The sequence below is a fragment of the Ornithodoros turicata genome, chromosome 5 (genome assembly GCF_037126465.1).
Source record: "Ornithodoros turicata isolate Travis chromosome 5, ASM3712646v1, whole genome shotgun sequence".
Lineage (NCBI taxonomy): Eukaryota > Metazoa > Arthropoda > Arachnida > Ixodida > Argasidae > Ornithodoros > Ornithodoros turicata.
Genome location: NC_088205.1, coordinates 19,975,230 through 20,000,442, shown reverse-complemented (window position 1 = coordinate 20,000,442; position 25,213 = coordinate 19,975,230). Strand labels below are relative to the sequence as shown.

Below are 25,213 nucleotides of genomic sequence, written 5' to 3'. Positions count from 1 at the left end.
ATTTTTTTGCTTTCAGAGCTACGATGATTTACGTAGACGAGACAGACCCGGATGAAGGTAAGGAGGTCGTTTATTCAGGTTCCACTGAAAAGCTGTGTAACACATCAACTGACCAAAGTGGCAAGATATATAATGCATAATTACACCTTAAATAATGCACCTTGAACGTCATACTTGCTTACATAAGGGGACTAACAGCGATGACAGTGAAAATAAAGATTGATGCCGAGTTGATAGTCGAAGCATAACAAACAGGAGGCGAAAAGAGCGCCTGTCACTCCGTTACAAGCATGAAGAAGGGAGTTGCCAGCAGCCGTTGGCAACGTCGAACATGACTCGCTTCTTGGCACTCGGTCATCGAGAGCAGTTAATAAGTAATTAATGCGTGCAAATGAAAATAAGTTGAGCTTTTCCGTATATAGTTTTGTCCGCAAGTGGAAAAATAAATTTGGGGGCGACTCGAAAATTGTCGGGACAATAAATGTCGCGACAGAGAGGATGATGCTATGGAACTAAACGAACCCTCGTGCTCCGGCTTAGCAGGGCGACGCAATAGCAGCTGAGTCGAACACTGCCCAGTTGCATACTCAATGAAAATGCCTCTTTCGCCTTCTTAGTCGGGAATTTTTTCAGTCTTTTTCATGTGCACGACTTACTGGAGAGAAACTGAACGAAAGCAAATTTTACATTTTTAAGCGTCTAACAGCCGTGACACTCGCGCAGGCTATACAACTCGTTACAAAGACTCCTTATTGAGTTCGCGGCGCAGATTCAGCGCATGCCGCCAGAAATGTAGCGCTAGCTGTCCAGACAATGCGTTCAGAAGTCTGAAATACAAAGCGTGGGTTGCGTACTCCTTTGCAATCGCAAAGTCTGCCAGTGGACGCCTTCTCTCGAAAGAGCTGCCAGGAGGCTGTCGTACGTCCTCGTCGAACGCATGGTGAAGCTCTCAGACAGCCTTTTCGTTTCGTTACCAATGGAGTGCTTTATTTCAGTGTACTGCCACCTGCATGGCTGAAGAAGAGTATAGGGGGAGAAGGGGTGTGATGTAACGTGAGCTACGCGATGTTGTTTTTCTAGCGGGCTTCATTCAGCGTCACTGTAAGACGTTAGAGCAACGACTGACGTCATACTGCTAAGTTTGACGCACTTAGGTGGACAAAAATACCAGCCTCGAAAACTGCAATGAAGATTGCGCTTCGCGTTTCAGTCGGTTTCTCGCTTCGCGCTCAGACCTCTATATGCAGAACTTGTTTTCACAAATTATACCAGCAATCATTCTTCTCCTTCGGAGCACGTTGATAAAAGTGAAAAATAGCAATTTCGTAATATTTTTATTTATTTAAAGACGGTGCGTTGACCCTTGCCATTTTCATACCATATGCGCCCCCCCTTTTTTTTTCTTTTTTCTTACATTAGCACCGCAACAATGACTAGTGTAGAGACAGCCATGTGATTCATGTTTTTACTTTCAGAGGCTGAGCCCCCTTTCGAACCCCGTGAAGTGACCCTGAAGAGAAATGAGAACATCAACGAAGCCTATGCTCTGCAAGATGAACTCGGCAGGTGACATAAGCTGCTTTGCTTGATGCTGCTTACCTTTCTACATACCCATTCATATTGTACTTATACGATATTATACGATACGATATACGATATTATACGATACTTATACGATATACTGTATTATACGCTTCCCGTATTTGCCTGAAACGCTGTACTTTCCGTAGCTCAAAAGTTTGTCCAAGTCCTCTGTTTTGTCGAAACGCGTGTCGTGGTGGTTATAGGATAACCGCTTTTCACGCCGAGACTGCACTGTTAAAACAGAACTTCACCACATAGCACGCCCCTAGCCAACCATAATTCCGAACGATATCATTCTGTGCACTGATTTGTTGAAAAGGAGAGGAGGCGCCTATCTGGGACAGATTATCTTGTCCCAGATAGGCGCCTCCCCCCTGTTTTGAGCAAATCATGACACAGGATGATATCATTTGGTATGATGGTTGGTTAGGAGCGTGCTATGTGGTGAAGTTCTGTTTTAACAGTGTGGGAGGTAACGCGGGCTGGAATCCCGGCACCGGCTGTGCTGTCTGAGGTCTTCCCTGGGTTTCCCGACAGACGTTCCGGACGAATGACAGAGAGTTCCCCCTGGAGTCGGCCCAGTGCGCATATTAACCCCCTGTCTCCCACTCCTTCCTACTGTCCTCTCTCCGTCTGTCCACGCCTGTACGCTGCTCATAGCACACAGATGCTTCGCGGCGCTAACACGTAATAAAAAAAAATACAACACATATATACAGGGTGTTTCACCTAAGGGGATAAAAAATTCTAACTGGCTACGTACTCGCTGGAGGATTGTCGAACTTTCGGCAATTACTTTCTGGAAACTTTTGCCACCATTGAGGAAGGCGTTGGACAATTTTTAATTGCGGGAAATTTATTTTTTCAATTGAACTTTGAACATTGCCAAGCGAACCTCACTTTTTTTAACAGAAATATAAAGTCCTCCACGGATAACCACAGACCCAACCAAAACTATGCACAGTATCGCAACAGAAATAGTCTTTAAAAATTACTAAAAACTCGGCTTTAGCCCCGCCTGCTTGATTGTCGCAAAGAACAGCGCACGGTATTTGTGGGGAGAGGAGGAAGTGTTCCCGCCTCTTGTTTTACATTTCTCTCATTCTTACATTCATCTCGTGGATGACATCATAATTCTGTAAAAAAAAGTGAGGTCCGCTTGGCAATTTTCAAAGTTCAATTGAAAAAAATAAATGTTCCGCAATTAAAAATTGTCCAAAGCCTTCCTCAATGGTGGCAAAAGTTTCCAGAAGGTAAATGCCGAAAGTCCGACACTCTTCCGGCGAGTACGTCGCCTGTTATAATTTTTTATCACCTTAGGTGAAACACCCTGTATATATATACCGGGTGTTTCAGTTAAATCCCCGTGCTAAATAATTCGCGAACCGGAGCACCAATCGAATAACTTTCTTTTTTACAAGTATCTGTCCAATATCGCCCACAAGATGGGCACCGCGTGAATGAGCGGGAGGCGCTCATTATTTAAATAAAAATTCAAATGGGTTTCGTGAAAAAAGCTAACTTCTAAATCAGGGCGCCGTCGGCATTGAAATGGGTACTACCCCTTCTGAGACCTTCAGTAGATAACTAAGCGGGTCATTTGTTGCAGTAATAAATTGGTTTCGGTTTACTTATTTTTGTCGCGGCTGGTCGCGGCGAAGCGCAAAACGACGCTCTTCTACTCAATACAGTTCAATACAATACAATACAGGTCCAATATTGGCCCAATATTGGACCGGTATTGCCGATATTGGTCCAAGATGTTGTGCTCCTTGGGGAGAGTTTGTTTTGACAAGAGCCCGTCTGGCATCATCCCCGATGAAGGCCGCCTTTTGGGAGACCTTGTTCTTGAGGCTCGTTGCAAGTTCAAAGAACTCCATGCAGCAACTCGTGCGTGCATTGAACGCAGTCCGGCAACGCATTTAGAGAAGGAAAACTTTGTAGAAGAATTAAGTTGAAGCGGAATTTCTTGGTGTCGCGCTAACGCACCAAACATGTAAAGGCTCTCTTCAACGATCAGTAGGCAAACAGGATGTAGACAGTTGTTTCTTCGCCTCCTGCAATGTCCAAATACTTTTCAAACTTCGCACAAGGTCTCATATTATCTAGCTTTCTGTGGCAATAGCTTGGAATGTTATCACATAAAGCAACTCGGACGATTTTAATTTCCGAGCTTCATATATGGCCAGCCATTACCCGATACAGTTTCGGAAACTCCGACGAGTTCGCAGATTTGTATCAAAGATCGCCAATCAATTTTGCCGGCTGTTTTCGGGTGTACTATCCACCGAAATACACGCAGCTCAAAATTGGCACTCGCGCTAGTTGCTTGATCAGACAACGATGTACCACCATGTTTTTCCTATTGAAATTGAGGGAGAAAACCAAGCTTGGCCGTGAAAATTAAGACACGGTATAACAATGAAGGAATTTATCTTTGGATACCCTAGCACCTATTTTTCTCATGTGGATCTTTCGAGTGACGTCCGAAACTTCCCGTGTTCACGATAGTCAAAGGTGCTAAATATTCAATTGGGGAAGCTAGTGCCACGAAGACATTTCTTCCGTGCCGCAGGAAGTCTATTGTGCGTGTGTGCCACAGCACAGTCTTTCCTTCGGAGTCTTTCTTTCAGAGGGAGGGTCTTTATTTAGCTTCTGGCTCTGTTTTGTGAAACAGATAATGGTTCACATGTCGGAAAGGCCCGCTGTGTATTTTAGGGAGTCTGTTAGGCGATTGTGCAGCTCCAGGGTCGACGCTATTCTCTTCTTAGTGGGGGGTGCTCACCTTACACATCCCTCTATTCTAAAGGATTGTGACCACTTAGGAATACTGATTAACAGGTTGACGAAAGGAAATTATTTTGTTGTTACGGGTAAATCCCTGGACCACACACAGATGTCCACATAATTCTGGCCGATTCGAATAAAGCACGAATAATCATTGCGGATGTGCATATCAAAAGCATATCGGTAAGTGGGTGATCGGATGTAGATAAACCCCGAAAAAGTTACCTAGTACCTAGACAGACATTAAAGGAGGTAAGAACTCCTATCTGCATGCTTTTAGTTGCCGGTGTAATAGGTGTAATATTGTTCTTTTACGCTTCGTAATTCTATTTACAATGTATTATTCGATACTTCTTCTTCGTAACGTGCGCAGCGTTAATACAAAAACGCAATTTTTTTTCGGATACGGGAGAGTTGGCGCACCGTCATCCAGGTACCTCTATCCATTGTTACGTCATCTGAAGAATTGAAGCACCCCATCAGACGCCAACGCGGAGGTACACATAACGTTCTTCTTTACGCTCTTCAAAATGGGGGGGGGGGGGGGGTCGAGGTAGCTTGCCGTTGTTGGCCACACTCAAGTGGGCATCGTCACGACTATAGCCAAAAAAAAAAAGAAAGTGGGAGAGGAGGAGTGTCTTCAAAATGGACTTCACCACATGGCACGCTCCTAGCCAACCATCATCCCGAATGACAGCGTTCCCATCCCTGATTTGTTGAAAACGGGAGGCAGAGCCTATTTTGTAGCCATAATGCAGTACATAATAGCTCCACATAATAGGCTCCGCCTCCCGTTATAAACAAATCAGGAGCGAGAACGTTGTCATTGGGGATGATATTTGGCTAGCAACGTGCTATATGTAGAGAAGGTACGGGCCTATCAGATTCATCGATACAAAAGGTGTCACAGCCAACAAGTTAAAATCGCCGTTTGGGGCCGACACAGTCGGCGGGCTAGCTTGGTACAGTTCATAGCCCCTTAAAGTTGTTGACGTCCTCTGCCGGGTTCGATCCCGCAACCTTGGTATCCTCTCTATTCGCAGCAAGATGAATGTCGAGAATAACTGACTGAAGAATATGTTCCTACATTTGGAATCTGTTCTGTTTTGTACGCTCAACTGACATAAAGTATATACCTATAGCAGCACCAAAATAAGTTTACGTAAAATAAGTTAACGTCGCTGCAATAGGCATTTATGTATGCTGGTACATCATGTGCACATTTTCTCATTTGCTTTCGGGGCGACGCAGGTCGAATGCGGATAGGAAAAGTGAAGCTACTGAGTACAGCAATGCTTTGTTAATGTTGTACGGCAATAACAGGATTTGATAGGAACATTTGCTTTGCCGTCACATTTGTACCGACTTGGTAAGCAATACGGGCGGTCTTATATCATGATCCTCTCGCAGACACGTATTTCTTAGGTACAGGACTGAAAAAGGCGACTTTGTAGCAGCTTACTGGCGACCGTAACCTAGACGACGTTCGGAGAGATATCCCAACGATATATCCCGAAGATATCCCGATATATCCCGATAGATCCCGATCGATAGATCCCGATATATCCCGATATCCCGAAGATATCACGACGTTCGGAGAAAAGAGCATGAAAAATAATATTGGCGGATTTTCTTGAGGTGCTTGGCGCTATCCCTTAACATACCTCCCCGTCGCTCTCACGGAATTCTTGGCGGAGATTAATGGACGGGTACCGTGCCGAGGCCACCGGGCTTGCCACGAAAAACATCCGTTGAGATGCTTTATGCGAATATCCGTGCTGCCGCAGCGCAGATATTTGGGATGAGTATTTTGGGAACGTGCAAAGGATTGGACCCGTGTTTTGCGATATACCAATAGCGCAACACCGCTGGAGCATCATCCGTGTGTGTTTCCTGTTCACTGAATAGGGGAAAGTTCGGCACCGTCTTCCGTTGCAAAGAGAAGACAAGTGGTCGCGTATTGGCCGCCAAATTCATCGTTACACCGAAGAAAGAAGACCGTCAGGATGTGCTACGGGAGGTGGAAATTATGCGCTCACTGCAACATCCTCGTCTACTCCAACTGTACGATGTCTATGACGATGGCAAGGCTCAAATGATCCTCGTTCTAGAGATGTAAGTCACTCGCAATTTCTTTGTGCATCTTCGTTACATTTGTGTAACCTTCGTTTCGCCATTATGCTTCCTCTACACACAGGCCGCGTTTACATGAATACGACACAAGCGTATAGATTCGGGTCGAACACGGAAAGAAGACTATGCGCGCATTGAGTCCATCACGAAGATTGCGCCACGCCGTGTCATATTGGAAAGTTAGAGGCGCACTTCTGCAAATACTGCCGTTTCCGGTGTTTCGATGTCTTCGCACCAAAAGTCAAAACGTCGAAAACGAGCGTCTACGCTGCATTTTCACGCTTACTTCAGCATGAACTCTGCTGTACCGCCGCAAGCCGTGCTGCTCCTGTCAGTGTAGACGAACCTACACATACAAACGAAGCGTGGCTTGGAACCCCCTATTATCCACATTTTGCCAACCCGACTAGCAGTGGCAGACGACGCGATTGACCAACTGATCCGCAGCGAACGCCCCTTTCCCATGATCCTCTCTTCTTCCCTCGATGCGCGTCTTGTGTTTACATTCACTATCTGAATGCGCATTGACCGTCTCTATCAACCTCTGTTTAGCGGATTGAATGAATACGATAAGCTCTACTAACGAAATGACCCGTTTACATGGGCCGATTCGATTCGACAACTGGATACGATACGCTTGTGTCGTATTCATGTAAAGGCGCCTACAATACCCTGCCTTCCTGCGACTTCATGACCATCTTAGACTCCATCATCTATATCGAAGCAACAAAACGCAAACGTCGACGTTAACATATTTATAAATCATCTACTGCTGCAGCCAATACGAAACACATTTTCCGCTATCTGTTCATAACCGTTTTGTGTCACCATGTCCGGGGTCTTGCCCAGACGTTGCCTGTAAATCGTGCTTTGCCCTACTAACAGTGAAGCGCTGCAGTGAAACAAACTCGACGCCAATGTGCTCGGCAAAGAATATTTACGCCTTATTTTCTTTCGCATAACGCGCATGTTATATACGTGATACAAAGTGCCTCAATTAGCCAGTGGAACATATGGCATCCGCTCGGTAGTTGTTTCTCCGAGGACATTCTAGGGTCTGTCCGAGGTTTACGCGGTTCTGGTCCGTTCCCCATGATGTACTCCTTCATCAGTTTATTTCAAGTAGACTACAGATAAAATTGATGGAGGAACTGGGACCGCACCGGTAGCTTGTCATGCAGCCCGCAACATGTTTCCTGTACCTCACTCTCGTAAGCCACAGTTGCTTCGTGGTGCGAACGCGAAATTTTAGGAAGAACGGTATAAGAGAACTATTACAACAACAACAACTTTATTGTGAGATGATGAATGGGGAGTTTCATCGACAGGGGCGATATACTCAACCCCATTGACTTTGAAATTGGATATTAGATCTAATAACAGAACTAGAGCGAGTGAACAATATTGTAATGAACGACCAGCTTTTGGTGACGACGGGCTGTAGTGCAGAGTCTGCACTTCATCAGCTGGTGAAGGTGCAGACTCTGCACTATAGCTCGTCACGCATAAAAATTTTCTTGGACGCTTCATTAGCTGTAGGTTTGCCGTTTTAATACGTCGTGCAGTTTCACTAATCTCCTACTTCGTTATTTTTTCCTGTCTTCACTCGACTTTTATTAGATCTAATCTAGATAGACGTCGTCCTGCCGCACTTTACTTTCCTCTAGCCTTCGGTACAATGGGACGTATAACACTCAATATATACATTTTATTTTTCATATTTTCATCACAATTACACCTTTCACGTTTTCATCACGAGCTATACATTTCATCTCTCCTTGTACACTCGACATCTGCTACAACTGAAAGAGAAGAAAAAAAAAGTCTAGACGTGCAACCCTTTTAGCTCTCAAAATAAAGTGGCCCGACTGGGTTGTCGTTCCTCGTTGAACAAACCACGTGATTCTACCCTTTTAATCCGCGGAACACAAGGCTTTCCATTGAGGAACACCTAAAAGAGACCCTTCACGCGTCGCTTCATGTTGTGCCGAGTTCATTTTAAAATGCGAACAGGTCTGGCTCACACCTGCCGTCACTGATCAACAACTGGAGCCGTTAGAAGATTAATGACATCTGCTTTGACGTGTTGAGTGATTGATGCAAGTAGTTATTTTCATGTCTATCAAGCAGGCGTGAGACCTGCCAAGATAGATGTCCCGGAAAGTTATGCTTGTAAGTGTTGTACAATATGGACACCGGGCACATCGTGTTCAGACAATGTGTAACAAATGTGAATCGTCATCGGTTAGCGCACCGCAACGTACGATTCCCACTGAACAAGCGAGTACTTAGTAGCAATAAAGCTACGTTCCCAACCGAGCGAGTTTTACAGCGAGAGCAGGAAAGCAACGCGAGGACGAGGACTCGCTACCTCTGGCTATCACTAGAGCGACACCGCGTCCAGCGACTCTGTTCCCAAAGGTCTCGTGAGAAACGCCGGAGGAGAATACCGTATACATCACGTCGTCCAAAATGCGTGTAGTTCCTCTAAGTCGGCTCACATAATGCCATTCTAGATATTTTAAAGTTGTTTGATCGCGATGTGCGTTTCATTTTTTTTTCTTTTTCTTTTTTTGCAGTAGCAATAAACGTTGGTTAAAGTTCGACGTTCACCTGTCTCTTGTCCGTCTGTGTACCTTCGTCGCTGAGCTCGTCATCGTCATGTACCAACCTTTTATGGCTTATACCTGGCTTATTATTATTACCTTAGGTATTATTATTACCTTGTGGCTTATATATGGTAGATATTTTAAACTTTGTACACAATAAGAGACAGGTGCAAACGTGATAATGAAAGAATTGAATTCTCTTTTGTTCAGTGCACCTACCAGGCGCACAGATTTGTGCACTTATTTCTGTGTTCTGCAGCGACAGCTTTTAATACCCTTTTGTCTTCTACACTGGTTCTCATAGCCCCGTACACGGCGCGCCTCCACAACGGCATTGCTTTCGTTTTTTATAAGTTAATCCAAATTTCCTAATTTTTTATTATCGGTTTAACACTCACAAAAGTATCGGCCAGTTCAGTGATTATTTGCTGCGACATTGTGTCGCCTAGCGGATTCTGGAGTTAATTTTTTTACGCATTTACACAAAAACTGTGACGTGAAGTAGCACGAAGCATACAGAATAGCCTTAGGTTTTGTGCTTGAGGCGCTTATGTTTTCGTTATTTTTTGTTTATAAAGTCCGCCATCTTGGAAGCGAGATCGAAGATATCTAGAGGCCGCAGATATGAGCGAGACGGTGATTTCAAGCTCGCGAAGAAACTCGCAGGGATTGTTTGTGTGTTTCCTCTCTCTCAGGGTTACTTTTCGTCATGTACAGCTTGGGACAAAAGTTTACGGAACACGGCATCTGCGTATTTCTTCATCGGAGCGGCCCCCTGCTAGCTATCAGCAAGAGATCGAATAAGAAAAGGGTGGTCGGCTATTCCACCCATCTCTCAGTATGTGCGTCCTCTCCAGTTTGCTGATAAGTTGTCGCTCCATTGGAGAAATGCGACACCCTGATGTTCCGTAAACTTTTGTCCCAAGCCGTATCACCAGTTAACCTGCACTTTGAGTCATGTCCTGTACACCTATTTTGTGTTTTTTTTTTTTTTATTCGCACTGAATTAGAAGGCAATTGGGAGAAAATTTTAATGCAACGTGCAGAGGCTGAAGGAACAATTAATAAACAATATTTAAGCCTCATCACCGCCCAAACAATTATCTGAAATGTCAAAATTTTATTTGTTAACTGCCATCTTTCAGTTCTGCAAAAAATTTGTTGTATCCGGCAGGGGGTATATATCGAGTGGAATTGCATTTTAACCGAAAGAGTCGAACCGTAATAATTTTGTAGCCCGCAGTGTAATTTCCAGACAGGTCGGTCTTCATAAAGCTATCCAATTTCCAGAGAGTGAATTAGGGGCTATGTAGAAATGTGGGTTTATCTTATTTCAGCATCGAAGGAGGCGAGCTGTTCGAACGTGTCATCGACGACGACTTCGTGCTCACAGAGAAAGCTTGCAGTATCTTCGTCAGACAGATCTGCGAAGGCATTGACTACATGCATAGCAAAAACATTTTACATTTGGACATGAAGGTAATGTTCATACCTGTCTGAGTTTCTTTTACAGCGGCAGCTGTATACAGGATGTCCCAGAAAACGTGTCATTTAATTATAATAAAAAACACTACGCCACCTAGAATCATGCGGTTGTTCTTACTAAGTTTTTGCCACCTCCTGATATCAATGTCATGTGACGTAAGTTTTATTGTGTAAATTTTTGGGAGCTGAACTCGCAAATTTGTCAAGTCAATGACACTTTTTTTACCCCACCAATGTGAAGAGCGTACCGAATTTACTCAAATTGACAGGGATATTGACGAGCTATCCCTTGCGAATAAATAGCCTAATATCATGCTTTCGGAACGACGAGAGCATAGCGCTCGACGACTTTTTGATCGCAATCGTTGTCAGTCCGACGAAAGGAGGTTGCAATCCAGCCCAACCTAACAGCTAGTGTGCCTGAGGAAGTTGTCAAATGACGCTGTAGGAGGTCCTTTTCTCCTACAGCGCTCTCTGTAACGTTCTCTTTTAGAAGACGGAAGATGATAATTGCACACACACACACGCACAAAAGCGTTAGGTGCAACCTCTCAGTGCGGGCTCCCAAATAAGTGTTTTTCCTGTCGCGCATCATTCAAGTAAAGGCGCCGCCACACTTAACCGTAACGCGCGCTCGCGGAAACGCCAGCGCCGCCACGCGTTGCAGCTGGGTTCGAGACATTGAGTCCCTGCGTCTAATCCCAGCGTCAACACTTGGCGGCGCTGACGTCCCTGCTGGCCACACGATCGCGCGTTACGGTTAAGTGCGGTGACGCCTTTACAGTTGAATTTATTAAAAACATTGTGATGCCCTACACATTTGAATTTCATGTTACTTATTTGAAAGTCAATGGAATGAAATGAAAACAAAAATATACTTAATCTCTTCCGAAGGCTCATAAAACCTCCGTAGAATATTCCTCGAACTGATTAACCACTACGCTACGAACGCTTTCCTGCAGAGTAAAACCCTATGTGACGTACAAATCATGTGAAATCGTTTCAGCCAGAGAACGTCATGTGCACAACCCGCACGGGCAATCGTATCAAGTTGATCGACTTCGGCTTGGCCCGGTTCTTTGAGCCAGGCAAGAAGCTGCAGGTGCTCTTCGGGACACCAGAGTTTGTGGCTCCCGAAGTTGTCAACTTTGACAAAGTCTGTTACCGAACGGACATGTGGAGCGTCGGGGTCATCTGCTATGTCCTGTAAGTTCGCCATCCGTCTTTTTCTGGATAAAAATGTGACGTAACCTCGAGGTTTGTACCTGCAAGTTGGTGGTAACCAAGGTCGCGCTGAAGACTGTGAGGTGGTGGATTCGAATTCTACCACCGGCTGTGCTGTCTGATGTTTACCCTGAGTTTTCCGCCAGACTTTCCAGACGAATGTCTGCCCAGAACGCATACTAACCTACTGTCCTCTCCATCTGTCCATGTCTGTACGCTGCTCATAGCCAGAGTTGCTTCGCGGCGCTAACACGAAATTAAAAAAAAAGAACTGTGCAGCTTCGCTGCAGCGCTTATGTGTAATGCTAGAAAGCATATAGTTTACAGAAGCACTTGAAGTAGTCCTTTGGACTTGTTTGTATGGCGTACTTCTAACTAAGGCGCAACGGCGAACTCTACACCCAAAACAGACGGCTTAGCAAGATGTTTACGGAAACAGTTTATACTCAATGCCGCCTCAAAGTTAAAAAAAAAAGGCCGGAGTGGCTCTGTAACACGCGTTCTGCACGAGTTAAATGACAACGCCATTTACCTTCTGCTGTCCACCAAGCAACGTCGTCAAAAGGAGTCTCCAATCACGATCGCGTTTTTAGCGTCAGTTGCCACGGAAACGAGAGACAACTGTCGCTCTGCATGAAAAGTCAAACGATTAGGTTCGCCTAATCTTGTTTGAAGCAGGAGAGGTCGCCAGCAGGCCTTGAGTCGGTGGCGCTGCGCAACTTCTATTACATTTCCTAAGCGCACAATATAGTTCGCAGAAAAATAGGACGGCTGTCTTTATTTCACAGATTATAGTATTCACAGGCTACTTTCGTCGACATTGATTTGTCTAATCCTCATCGTCGACTTACTCGCACTAATATCCTTGTTATATCATCTGCCCTCTCGAACGTGGAGTTTTTTGAAGTAATTCATCCCATTAGCGATTTCCGAATGGAACACCTTACCTTCATCTCTTGTTACAATAACCAACCTCGCGGAGTTTAAAAAAGGACTGTGCGACATACTTATATGAGACACCTTTGTCATACGTGCGTTACGTTCCTGTGTATCTCGTTTACTTTGTGTACGTGACTTTGTGTGCCTTTGATGTGCCATTCGCTATTGTTGTTTCAGTGACTGTTGCTATGCTATGATGCTATCATTTCGTCCCCCCTTATGTAATGCCTTTGTGGGCCTTTAAGGTATAATAAATAAATAAACTACACCGGACAAGCTCAACAATTGTGTTCGTTTACAATGATCTAGAACCAGGAATAAAGCCAGCCTTCTACTCAGTCGCTTTTTCTGGTGGAGTCTCGTAAGTGACCTGGGCGATACAATGGGTGCGACTTTGAGAACGGTTATGAAGGTCCCGTTGTCTGTAACTGAAGCTGACAGACATTGGATTAATCTTGCAATTTCCGTCTTAGGCTCTCTGGATTATCACCGTTCATGGGCAACAGCGAATTGGAGACGATGGCCAACGTCACCAAAGCGGAATACGACTTCGACGACGAGAGCTTCGACGAGATTTCCAACGAGGCCAAAGACTTTATAGCCAAGCTATTGTTGAAAGACAGGGAGTGAGCATATAATGTCAACTCCTATACAGTGTCTCATGCACAAGGCGCAGTTGATGCTTTCTTATACCGCCTCCGCACATGTGTGAATATAAGACAGCACTTATAGCTGTTCCATAAAATGTAAAAGCTTAAGGTGTGACGTTTTGACTCACAATGTGGCTGTGAGTTCGAATAACAGCGAGAGCCAAGAAAGATATCTGTTTCGGGGAATAGTGTAGTGGGACGAAGTATAAGAATGCTCTGCCCTTGAATTACAGCAGCAGCAATCCTTTAATAACACTGGGAAGTTGTGTCAGTCGGTGAAGCATGCTCCGAAAGCACAGCGCGGAAAACGCTCTGCTTTCTGAGTATGGGTTGGAACCCGGCCAAGCAACTTGGTTCATTAGATGCGAGTTACATTAAAGGGATGCTGCGGCTCATTACATCTACATGCCAGAGCAAGAAACATAGTTTTCTATGTGCCATAGTTGGGACGAGATACAAACCCTTGAGCAAACTTGGGCGTCGAACTCTGACGTCGGAGCAAAGAGAGCCACTATGGTTGGCTCGCTTAACCATGCGACCTCTCCCGCCTCACTGGCAGCAGTGCATGCTATGAAATATTTTACTCTGTATTTTACTCTTTATAGAGAACGGCTAACAGCAAAGCAGTGTCTGGATCACCCATGGCTAAGGAAAGTACGTAGTGAATTCACTTTACCTGTTTCGTACCTCGGGACAAAAACTTGTCGTCTTTTACTTAGAGAGAGAAAAAGAAGGACGAGGCCCAACTGGACAAAAAGAAGCTCAAGAGGTACGTCATCAGGCGCAGGTGGCAGGTAAGGACTTTGTTGTATCATTTTGGACAGTTGTCAAAACTCAATATCATAGAAAGATGTCCGAGTCTGACTGTCTATAGGCAAACGTAGGAGAAGCGTTTTAAATGTATTGGTTCTGTTGGACAGATGTAGGAGGCATTTAGTATTTGTGTCCATGTTAAGCTAAACGGGATCACAGGTTTCGCACCAAAGGGATTCACTAAAGAAAATGGAAACATGTCCCTTACTAATACCAAGGTGGTCGAGGATGGCAGCAATTTAGTAGTATCGTGTAAATAGACCTCTACCGGTGAAACGTCATCATGACGTTGGTAGACAAACTGAAACCGAAATAAACCGGAAGGGGAGAGCTGGGTTCCACGTACGGGCACTTGTTGGCTGCCTCGTATTGAAAGAAAACTAGGTCCGAAGGTCGCGTCCCTTTCATGGACCATCGTAATCCCCTCAAGACCGTGGCTTTCGGGTGCGACCTTGTTCGCCCCTAGCTTCAGGCATAGTTCAACTCTACCAAATTGGTGGCGCTGTCGGACACTATGACGCAGCGCCATTTATAGGGAGAGTTTGGCCATTCTCTGATTTTTGCCGCCTCATGGGTGGAGCCTGTTTTGACGTCAGAGTCAAGGTTTCGCCGCCCAAAAAGCCTGAATCCAAGCAGAATCCGTTTATCAGCCATCTGGGGCACGCCATTTTGATGCTGTCCGCCAGCTGGTCGACAGCTTTGTTGTCGCAGTGAATGTAATCTGCAGGAATAACCGGCTTATGACCCACAGCCACCTGTGATAGAGTCACTAAATAAGCTACGCTTCAGAACATCGACACTGAGTTCCAAGAGCGAGCATCCGCCATCTTGTTTCCGCGCCACGCTACCCATGCGCACTGCGCACGTAGCGCACGATGCCATCTATCGTGCGCAGGTAAAATGTTCCTTTCGTTTACAAGCAGCAGTAGACGGCCTTAAGCTCACCTTGACATCTTCGGGACGCTCTGGTGGACAATACATGGATTATCGCACAACAATTATACACGCTTCTCTATGACACAGCGAGCATTATGTTAGTCGTCTTTGATCCTCAACACGCTCTGCAAGTAACCGAGCGTTCTGCGCATATCTCCTCTCCCGGTTACTCCACTCGGGAAGCCCCATTTGGCTAAGGCGGCGCCCTCCCTCTTCTCTCTCACTGCCTCCTCTCATGCGCAGAGACGCACTTGCACAGCGTACTGGGGATGGTACCGGTGTGGTGCGGAAACAAGGTGGCGCTCCTGCTCTCCCTTGGACCTCAGTGTCGATACTCTGAAACGAAGCTTATTTAGTGACTCTAGCCTGTGATAAGGGGGCTTTGTTGCCAAACTGAAAGCGTTCAAGGACGAAGGGCTTTCCCTCCTTGCATCGTAAACAACGACCAGCATCAATATGGTGTCGGCGACCAGCTGCCGACGGGACAACAGTAGAGAACGGCGAGACAGGTCGCTTAGCCGTGACGTCGCATGATGCACTTCAAGTTAGGCTCCTCCTAATGGCCAAACTCTCCCTATGAACGGCTCTGCTATGACGTCATTTGTTTACAAAGAGGGAGAGGTCTATCGCTTCAACATGTCATCTCAGTAAATACGGTTTCAGCGTGCGTTAAAGAGGGTGGGCAAAATGAACGCTCCCACGACGTAAGGCCACGAATTATCTTTTTTTCAGAAAGTCGTCAACGCCATCCTCGCCTTGCGTCGCATGGGCGCCCCGCTCACTCCCACCGACTCCTAAAGAGGTCTGCACGAGGTGGCCAATCCTCCTTCCAGGCTGGCTGCTCCAACCAACTTTTGGTGTGCGTTTCCCTTCTCTTTCACCAATCCAAGCCTTGGAGACCTCCATCCTCCACCCCGCGCGTCCAGAGACACTCCATAGCATCGAACTAAGGATGCTCAACGCAAGTTATACTCACAGCCTCTGCGACAACCGACATATCGTACCATTGGGTCAAAGTGAACATCTGTAAGGACTTGCATTACACCTCACAGGCGGACTGGAATGCACTGGTATATGGGCCTGCAGAAGGACTTGCAGAAAGAATTGTTGACCAAGTTGTCAGCCGTTCTCAGTGTAGTGGTCAATAGACGGGGCAGTAGAGGTGTCTACACACAGGTCATTTGATAGGTCACCAAAGAGGTCAATAGAGTCGTTAATAGACAAATCAGTAGATGGGTTACAGACGTTTGGACGGGTTACAGCCTTAAAGACTTGAACGTGGACTTGTGCTGGGGTCCGCCTTTGGATAGAGTATATGGAGCATTATTATAGCCTTGCAGACGCGGTTACAAACATATAATGTACAGCGTAAGGTTTCATCCGGTAGCCTGCAGTGTGTATAACATATTTATGAGGCGACAAAGACAGCAATGGTACGAGGTTACATCCATGCACAAGTCTGCCCCAACCACTACAAGTCACCCTGGTGTTGTTGTTGTTGTTGTTGTTTACCAGGAGAAATGACACCTTCGATAGTGGCATTAATTATGATTGTTATTGGCAGAAATGCGACACGAGGAAATACCTTGACCAGTCGCAGAAGACTGGCCATTTGTTTACTTGGAATGTTAGCTCTTACTTCCCCCCAACGAAAGTAAACTTCTTCATACTTGATTCATCTCGGAGAAAGGAGTATGACAACGACATCACATATTTCTGTACATAGTAGTTTATTTTAATGATCCCCTTTTTTTGTATTCCTGTACATTTTCCTTGGATCTGAATGGCATCCCTGTTTGAATGCAATATGTGTTTCCAGGCATCGTGTTTTAAACTCATGTTCTTTTTATTTCCCAGCTCGAGATGGTTGTTTAAATAAACTACACACGTTTAAAATGGATTGGAAGTCGTTCTGTTGACTCAACTTTAAGGGGACGGTCACATCCGGGAAGTCATCTGTGAAACCAATACAACATTGTTCGGCATCGGCCGAGAATCTACTTGGCTATTTCTTTCGTCTGAAAAGTGGTAAAATATTAAATACTCTAAAGGCGTTTGTTTTTTCCGCGCGGAACGATTTTTCGCGTTTTCGCGAGCGCCAAAAATTCGCGAGTTTCAGTACCCGCGAAATATATAATGTTTACTATAAAAATCTGACTCTAAATATTAAAATCGCGGGGTAATGTAGATAACTGATGTAACAACACCAGAGGATGTGAAATTTCTGGATACAACGGACTTTAGTCACATATACGGTGCAAGTTCAGATTCAGGCCCGGTTTCACCAACGCCGATTAACATTTGAACTGAGATCAACGGTCCCTTAACTTACGCTTAACACTGCTTCACTTGAAGGGAGTTATTGTCACTGAAACATTCACCACGTCACCAACTAACGTATCTTGGTTCAAAGCTAACCGCTGTCGGTGTAACTGGGCCAGTGAGTCATGTTCACTGATTCTGAACTTGCACCCGCCTCTCTCTCACCTGATGTAAGGCACATTTTGGGGCCAGGCAGTCCAACTGTGAGCGGGGACTCTGCGAATACGTACTGAACACGTTTAAAATAACCTGAGGGCCGGACATTGTGACGTGGCAAGTTGCAGCTAAGACAGGTGGCTGGTTGAAGAGTTCATGGCCTCACGCAAGGTCCCCTTTTTCGTACGAGTCTACATGCGCGGGGTTCTTCCAGCGACGTTGATAGAGTCCTAACAACTTGGCCGCTTAGCCTAGCCTAAGCCGCAGCTTTCGCTAATCCCGCTGACGCCTAAGCAGGATAATTTATCGGCGAGGGATTGCATTGTTATTGCAAAAGGCTTGATTTGTTCGAATGTAGCTTCAATGGGTTGATCTCTGATGTCATCAAGACCGTGTTTTCTGCGAATATAAGTTCCCGTGTATTGCTTCTCAACCAAGGCCTCCACCAAAAACCCGAAAATATGTTCCAGGCGAAATCAACAACTTTTATATAAGCGAATTTTAAAAATCAGCGCTGCTTCCGCAGCTGCAGAGGCTCCAGCGGCGTGACGTCACTCCCCTAGCGAAGGAGTGAAAGGGCGGTTCTCAGAGGCCGCGGCATTACTTTTCTAAAGGTCGTGCCCTCATTGGTCCTTAGGGAGTGACGTTCTCCCGTTTTTCCACAGAGGGAATTCCTGCATGCTCTCAACATCCGGCCTCTGCTCTTGTCATGTATTCCATCGAATAACAGTCAAACTACGTCGCTCTCTCGCGTGGGGTCCCCACGAGGAATAAAATGAGGCTGTGGTTTCGCAATGGACTGGGACGTATGCGACCGTCCCTTCAAGCGACGGTTCTCCCATCCACAGTGCTCAAGGTATGAAACGTCTCCAGTTTCACTCTGCAAAGAAGGTAAAGCAGTCTCAGCAGAAGCCTGAAAATATTCCCTACTCCACCGCCCTCTGGTCTGCGGTGCATTCGTTGGCCTTACGCATCTGGAGCGCCTGATGACGAGATATGAATCCTATTGGACAAACCAGTTCGTAGGGGAGAGCGATTACACATGTACAGGAACCAGGATAAGTGTGCTGGCCATGTCACGTCGAGACTGGGAGGTGCCCGGGTTCGAATCCCGGTGCCGGCTGTGCTGTCTGGTGTTTTTCCAGGGTTTTCCTCAGACGCTTTCGGACATGTGTCGGCAGTTCCCTTAGAAGTCGGCCCAGGACGCACATCCCCCCAGGGCGTCAGCCGTGACGTTGCCCACCTCTATAAGGCCGACAACGGCGACCCCTTTCACCAGCAGCACCACCAACCAGGATAAGTGATAACAGTTGTTCCCATGCACATATAATAAAACGGCGAACAAAGTAGGATAACGGAAGTTTGCCGGCGGTGTACACGTGAAAAGTATATGTCGAACCGAATCAAGAACCGCTCCGTGCGAATATATGCTCTCCCCTATAAACACACATTTTAGCTGTTGTGAGATTATTGTTACCACTAGACACGAGGAAGCGAGGAACTTCAAGGAACGATGACGCAGACGAGCTACTTGTCGGAAGCAAGACCGAAACAGAGCTCACGAGATTTATACAAGCGGTTTTTGTTTAATTTTTATGTATATTTTAATACGCTACGAGATTTACAAGTGCACCATGTATTGGCATCGGAGCGGAAGACCAGCCACACAGACTGGCTCCCTCTAACGTTTCACGCGGACTAAACTAAGGCTACGTAGATGCCGACTCTAGAGCAATATGACCTCTAGATTAATATGTGTGCTGGACGTCACCATGCAACGAACGAATACTCGCGGAAAGCTGCGAACGTGACAACGGCACACTGTACATGGCCACCTAAAAGTGAAGCACATACGTACCTCTATCATCTTCAAAGAGGACCGAAGATGTCTGCCACCGTCTTGCAAAGTGCACAGCTCCCAGCACAGCTCTCTCCCTACGAAGAGCGCGACGAACCCCTGCTCGAACAAGATTTAGCACTTCTGCTACACTACGGATGCGGCCACCCTGTGCTGCAATGCAGCGAGAAATCCACACCTCGTAGTTAATCTCAACTGCCAGAAGGAGGAACTGTTTCCTATCGCGATGCGGGACGGGAGGCTGAAAGAGCCTTTGAATGACAGCCCACCGAATGCGTGACACACCGAACAGGACTTCAACTTTGTGCCATAGCGTATCGGGCACAAGGCACTGATGAAACGCGTGTTCCGCAGTTTCGTGACAAGCACAGAATGGACAGAAAGGAGTGGTGACTCCGTACCGAGCCAGATGGTCCCGAAGCGGTAAAACGCCGTGTGCCAAGCGCCATTGCAGGCTAGCCCGACGTGCGTCGAACCAGCCCGCGGTGACAAGACGCCAAGCAACCTGCCGGGGCACAGGCCCACAGCCGCCGGAGGCATGGGAAGAAGCTCCAAGAGGGATTTGTACAGTCGCTTCACATCCCACGTAGAAATGCGTTCACCTGGGTAGGACTCGCGCAGGCGCCGCATGGAGGAGGCATACCCCCTGAGGTGGGATGCGACAAACTCAGATTGAGGCCTACTCAGCGAAAAAGCCGAAAAACACTGACATCAGGACCCAGGAGGAACTGTAACAGATCATGGGCAGGGTGGCACGGCTCCATGAGCGCATCAAAAATACCTTTAAGACCAAGGGCAAGACATTGGTCTTCATATGTGGAACCCATAGGCCACCTAACTCACGCTGCAAGCACATGCGGGCGCGTGACGCCCATTCCACGCTGCCACCCCAGATGAAACGAAAAGCTGTGCGAGTAGCAGCTACCAAGATCTGACGAGGGGGAATAACGACACTGCCATGGTACCAATACTTACTGAAAAACCATGAGGTGGCAAGACGGGCTCGACACGTGACAGGGAGCACCAAACCTCTGAGATCAGCAAGAACGGGGACACTGCGCTGGTGCACCCTCAGCCATGAGGACGGCGACAGTCCGCAACTATTAAAGTTATACCCTAGTATGCGAACATCGTCTTTAACAGGAATGCCAAAGGGCGCAGGGCACGAAGGAGTAGCATTAAGGAAGAGCAAAACACTCTTCGCCCGATTAAAGCGCGCATTTGATACGTTGCCATAGGCATCTAGAACACCTAGGACAGCGGCAACAGAAGCTTCATCTCTAAGTATTAGAGACAGGTCATCCGCGTACGCAAAAAGCGGAAGAGCTGTAGAGCCAGGTAGTTTGAGCATACGTGAAGGGAGGAAAGTTGCAAGAGACTCCAAAAGTGGACTAAAGACCATGGCATAGAGAGCAGGAGACAAAGGGCAACCTTGCCGCACACCGGACTTTATTGGAAAACGGTCAGACAGAGCCCCATTTAGCCCAATCGTAGCTGAAGCTCCGGCGTACAGAGTTCTGACCCAGTCAATAACCGTAACAGGGAAACCAAAAGCGTGCAGAACCTGGTACATGTACCCGTGGTGCACCCTGTCGAAAGCCTTCTCTTGGTCAAAAGAGGTCAAAACTGCAGGTTGGATGCGACTATGAGCCCAATAAAGGGCATCACGCAACGCAGAAACGTGGAGCTGGAGGGACCGTCCGGGGACAGCTCAGGCCTGCCAAGGAGGAATAACAAGGCCCAAAACGGGAGAAATTCGCTGCAGTAGCGCGTTAGAAATAATCTTATAGTCCGTATTCAATAGAGACACGGGCCTATAAGCGTTCCGATCGTGCCTGCGAGACTCGTCTTTGCAGAGCAAGATAATAACGCTGTCGCGCATGGAAGGACACAAGAGACCGCCCGCCAAGCAGCTATTGAAAAGGATAGTCAAAGGACGGGACAAAGTCGACCAGAAGCATTTATAGAATTCGGCAGGAAGTCCATCACAGCCGGGAGACTTCCCAGTGTGCAGGGCCAAGTGCACCATATATGTACCATGTATGGCATCATCGTGGAAGACCAGCCATATTGGCTGGCTCCCTTTAACGCAACAAACGCACTAGTCTACAACCATCGCAACGTCAACACCCAAAGACGAGCTCACGGCAGGTCTGGGATTGATGTACGTGCTAGATGCCACCTCGCAACAAACCAAAACTCACGGAGAGTTGCTCGTGGGACAGCAGCACGAAGGATATTAGAAGCGGATGACATACCTACCATTGCTTTCTTCGAAGAGGGTCGCTGATGTTTGCCACCGCCTACCAAACTGGACGGCCCCAAGAACTGCTCTCTCCCTGCATAACACTCTACGGATGCCCGCTCTGACCCTGTTCAGTACCTCAACGGTGGTGCGAGCACGACCACCGTGCACAGCTATGCAGCGTGCTATCCAGACCTAGTAGTTTATTTCTACCGCCAGGAGTACAAACTGGCGTCTATCGCAGACCGGAACTGGGAGCGAGCTCAGTAACTGGACCGTGCCCCACCGAATGAACGGAATGCCGTAAAGCACCTCAGCCTTGTGCCACAAAAAATCCGGGAGTAGACAGTTGCGAAAAGCGTGCTCCGACGTTTCAAAGGTAGGGCAGAAAGGGAAAAAAGGCCTGGGCAAACCAAAGCGGGACAACCTGTCCCTGAGAGGTAAAACGTCGTGCGCAAGACGCCACTGCAAGCTTGCACGGCGCGCATCCAACCAGCCGGCCGTAATATGAAGCCACGCGATCGGGCGAGGCACAGCCGAGCTCGCCGTCGGAAGGAGCTCCAGAAGAGCGGCATAAAACTGCTTGACGGACCAGACAAAGAAATCCTCCGACGGGAATGATGCGCGTAGGCGACGGACGTTCAAAACGTACTCTCTCAAGTGCGAGGCCACAAACTCAGAGCGCGGTCTATTCTGCACAAGCGGGCGAAACAGACGTACGTCTGGACCTAAACAGTATTGCAGGAGATCGTGGGCGGGGTGGCCAGGGTCACTAAGGCCGTCGAAAATTGCCAAGTGCACAAATCAATAGAAAAAATCTTCCCGGAAACAACCAAGTGCACCATAGGTTTCAAGGTATACCATATACGGTTTACAAGCTCACCATAGTTAAAGACGGTCAGAGCCGGAGGCAGAAGACGAACAACAATATTTCCGGTGTGCGGAGCAGAAGCGTCGACCGGGATAAACCATAACCGAAGCAGACGAGAGAGCATAGTGTCCCTCAAAGCATATGTTTTCAGATGTTCAAAACAGATGTTGTCTGGGAAATGTGAGATTATTCAAATCCATCGTTCTTTTTGGACACCCTGAGAGGCGAACGTACTTTGAGACATAAATTGTCAAATTTTGCAATGCAAATGAGCCGGAACTACGCGCCCTGCTCGAGCGCAGAAAGAGCGACAGGGATTTCACATGAGAGAGCCACTTGCTGTCGCGTCGTTTCTGCGCTCAAGGTACGATCGCTTCTCAGGGTGTCTGATAAGGACGATAGATTTCAATAATGACTGGCTCCAATTCTGCTATCTCGCATTGCCCAGAAATCGTCTAATTAATGAGTTATACGCTGTCCTACATGCAGGGCCGGTGCTAGAGGTGTGGGGGCCTGAGGCAAAGGCACATCGCCTGCCCCGCGGGGCCTAAGGCGGTCGCCTTATTCCCCCCCCCCTTCCTTCTATCGCCGGCCCTGCCTACAGGATGTCCGCCTGGTCGCAAAGCCCGCCTGCCAAAAATGACAGCAGCGCTGCTCTCGACAGCAACATCGTGTGTACAGAGCGTGTAGCATGACAAACGGGGAGGATCGACACGGATAGAATCTGTTTAGGATTATCTAGCGCTAGACACGTGGAGGCTTGCAAATTGAAGGTACACGTTCAGACCAGCTTGTTGTCAGCAGCTCGACCAGCAGTTGTCGGGCACTTCCTGCAAGGTATATCTAAACAGGTAGCGCAACTCCCATAGGCCCCTGTGTCTTCAGAATGACGCCATGACAGAGACGGTCAGCGCCATCCATCCGTTGAGAGGACTACTACGATTGTAAATAAAGGACGTCAGGGATGACGTCAGCACTATGAATAATAAATGGTGCATAATTAGCCATGGCACGTTTACATTCACGCACTTTGTTTGCGTTGTATACCCTTTCCCTCACCCAAGCAACAACACCAGACGAGAATACAGAAAAATAAATCACATCAGGTTTAATTAAATATATCAATTCGAAATTAGAAGATTCACTTAAGTTCCATTTCTCTTCTAGAGCTACACGTACACGTAGTGATTAGACGTTTGCATTTATTCAGTGAGTGGCAATTATAGGTAAATTGCAACGAAACATGGCATCGTTGGTGCACAGCTGATTCCTGCTAACACTCACGCTATCATGGCCGCTCGTCCCATGACGAAATTTTTTTTCGCAGGGCCAGCAATAGGGGATGTATTGTATTTATCTGTTGGCACAAGTGGTTCTTGGTCTACAGCTCCGAGATGTGAACGTCGTTTTCAAAAAGTGCACCAACTCAGTATTACAATGCACGGACACAACGCACGGATACAGAGATCCACGGATAAACACGCCCACTGAGACACATGCGCAAAAGGAGCAGGACACGGAAATGTACTCGGGTGGTAGATGATTTCGTATATGTGCACGGGCAGGGCAACAGAAAGTTTTTTCTACATTGAAATTATGAATAACCTATTAGTACACAGACAAGCCACGCCCATGTTGTAAAGTTTTTGTGTTTACGACCGTACCTCTACTGTCAACACCCAGGATCGCTCGCGCCTCTTGCTGGTGGCTTTGCCGATGGGTCTGATTTGGTATTTTCGCTTGTTTACGCTACCAGTTTAGATATACCTTGCTTCCTGTGCGTTTGTTTATCATGCAGCGTTGCCAACGATTCATGCTACCACGGCTACAGCGTAACCAACACGCTCTATGTCATCTTGACATGGCTACCTACTAAGGAATTATTTAACAAGGAATAGCAAGCCGTCCTTTCTGATTGACTTGGGCATCATACTCCTCGTCTTGCATGTTGCTCCTTATAGCTGCAGGGCCTTGGAGGAAAATGAAATGAGAACGAAATAAAGCGGAACAATCAGATCATCATGCTCGAACCACTGTTCGGATCATGGTTCGGATGTGCTACCCGTGCTACGTCATAGCTGTCTTCACAGGAGCTACGGCGCTACTCCTAGAACGTTTTGGTGCTTCTCCTAGCTTCCTCCAAACTATGCTGCTTGCTCCGCATCCCCACAAGCAACAATGTGCAAAAATGGCGTCTTTTATATTTATGCGCGCGTTGGTTTGCTTGAGCTTGAGTCATGGCTTGAGTAGCTTGAGTGACTGCTTTGTAGTTGTTTCTGCAAGTCTGTTTCAAGTGCAAAGTTGAAGAAGTGTGTGGACCCGAAAGTGAGTTCTACCTTGCTTTGCTCTCGGTCTGCACTGGTGCGAGCTTTTTCCTGGGCGGACGCTGTTGATTGAGGTATCGAGCAGACATATCATTCATAACAGTAAAAGAAGCAAATACGAAGCAGATAGTGAAAAAGAAAACGAACCAAGCCCACAGCACATATACTGATATACAGCAGCGTACATACATAAATGAGGTATGCCTACTTCGCATGAAGCTGTACACTCCTTGTTTTACTCCTCCTTTTCTGGTATCGGGCTTGCGAGTGCAGCTTC

General features: G+C 46.9%; 1 protein-coding gene across 2 annotated transcripts in view; it reads left to right on the top strand.

The window, feature by feature from the left end:
- Positions 1–17,060, top strand: part of LOC135394173 (myosin light chain kinase, smooth muscle-like) — a 49,923-nt gene extending 32,863 nt beyond the window's left edge. For both annotated transcript variants that reach the window (XM_064624754.1, XM_064624753.1), the window contains exons 2-10: positions 17–57; positions 1,476–1,566; positions 6,280–6,486; positions 10,451–10,592; positions 11,605–11,804; positions 13,235–13,387; positions 14,017–14,065; positions 14,131–14,205; positions 15,893–17,060. In XM_064624754.1, coding sequence (XP_064480824.1) covers positions 24–57; positions 1,476–1,566; positions 6,280–6,486; positions 10,451–10,592; positions 11,605–11,804; positions 13,235–13,387; positions 14,017–14,065; positions 14,131–14,205; positions 15,893–15,958 — 1,017 coding nt within the window. In that variant the 5' untranslated portion in view covers positions 17–23 and the 3' untranslated portion in view covers positions 15,959–17,060. The remainder of the gene's footprint in view (positions 1–16; positions 58–1,475; positions 1,567–6,279; positions 6,487–10,450; positions 10,593–11,604; positions 11,805–13,234; positions 13,388–14,016; positions 14,066–14,130; positions 14,206–15,892) is intronic.
- The last annotated feature ends 8,153 nt before the right edge of the window (positions 17,061–25,213 follow it).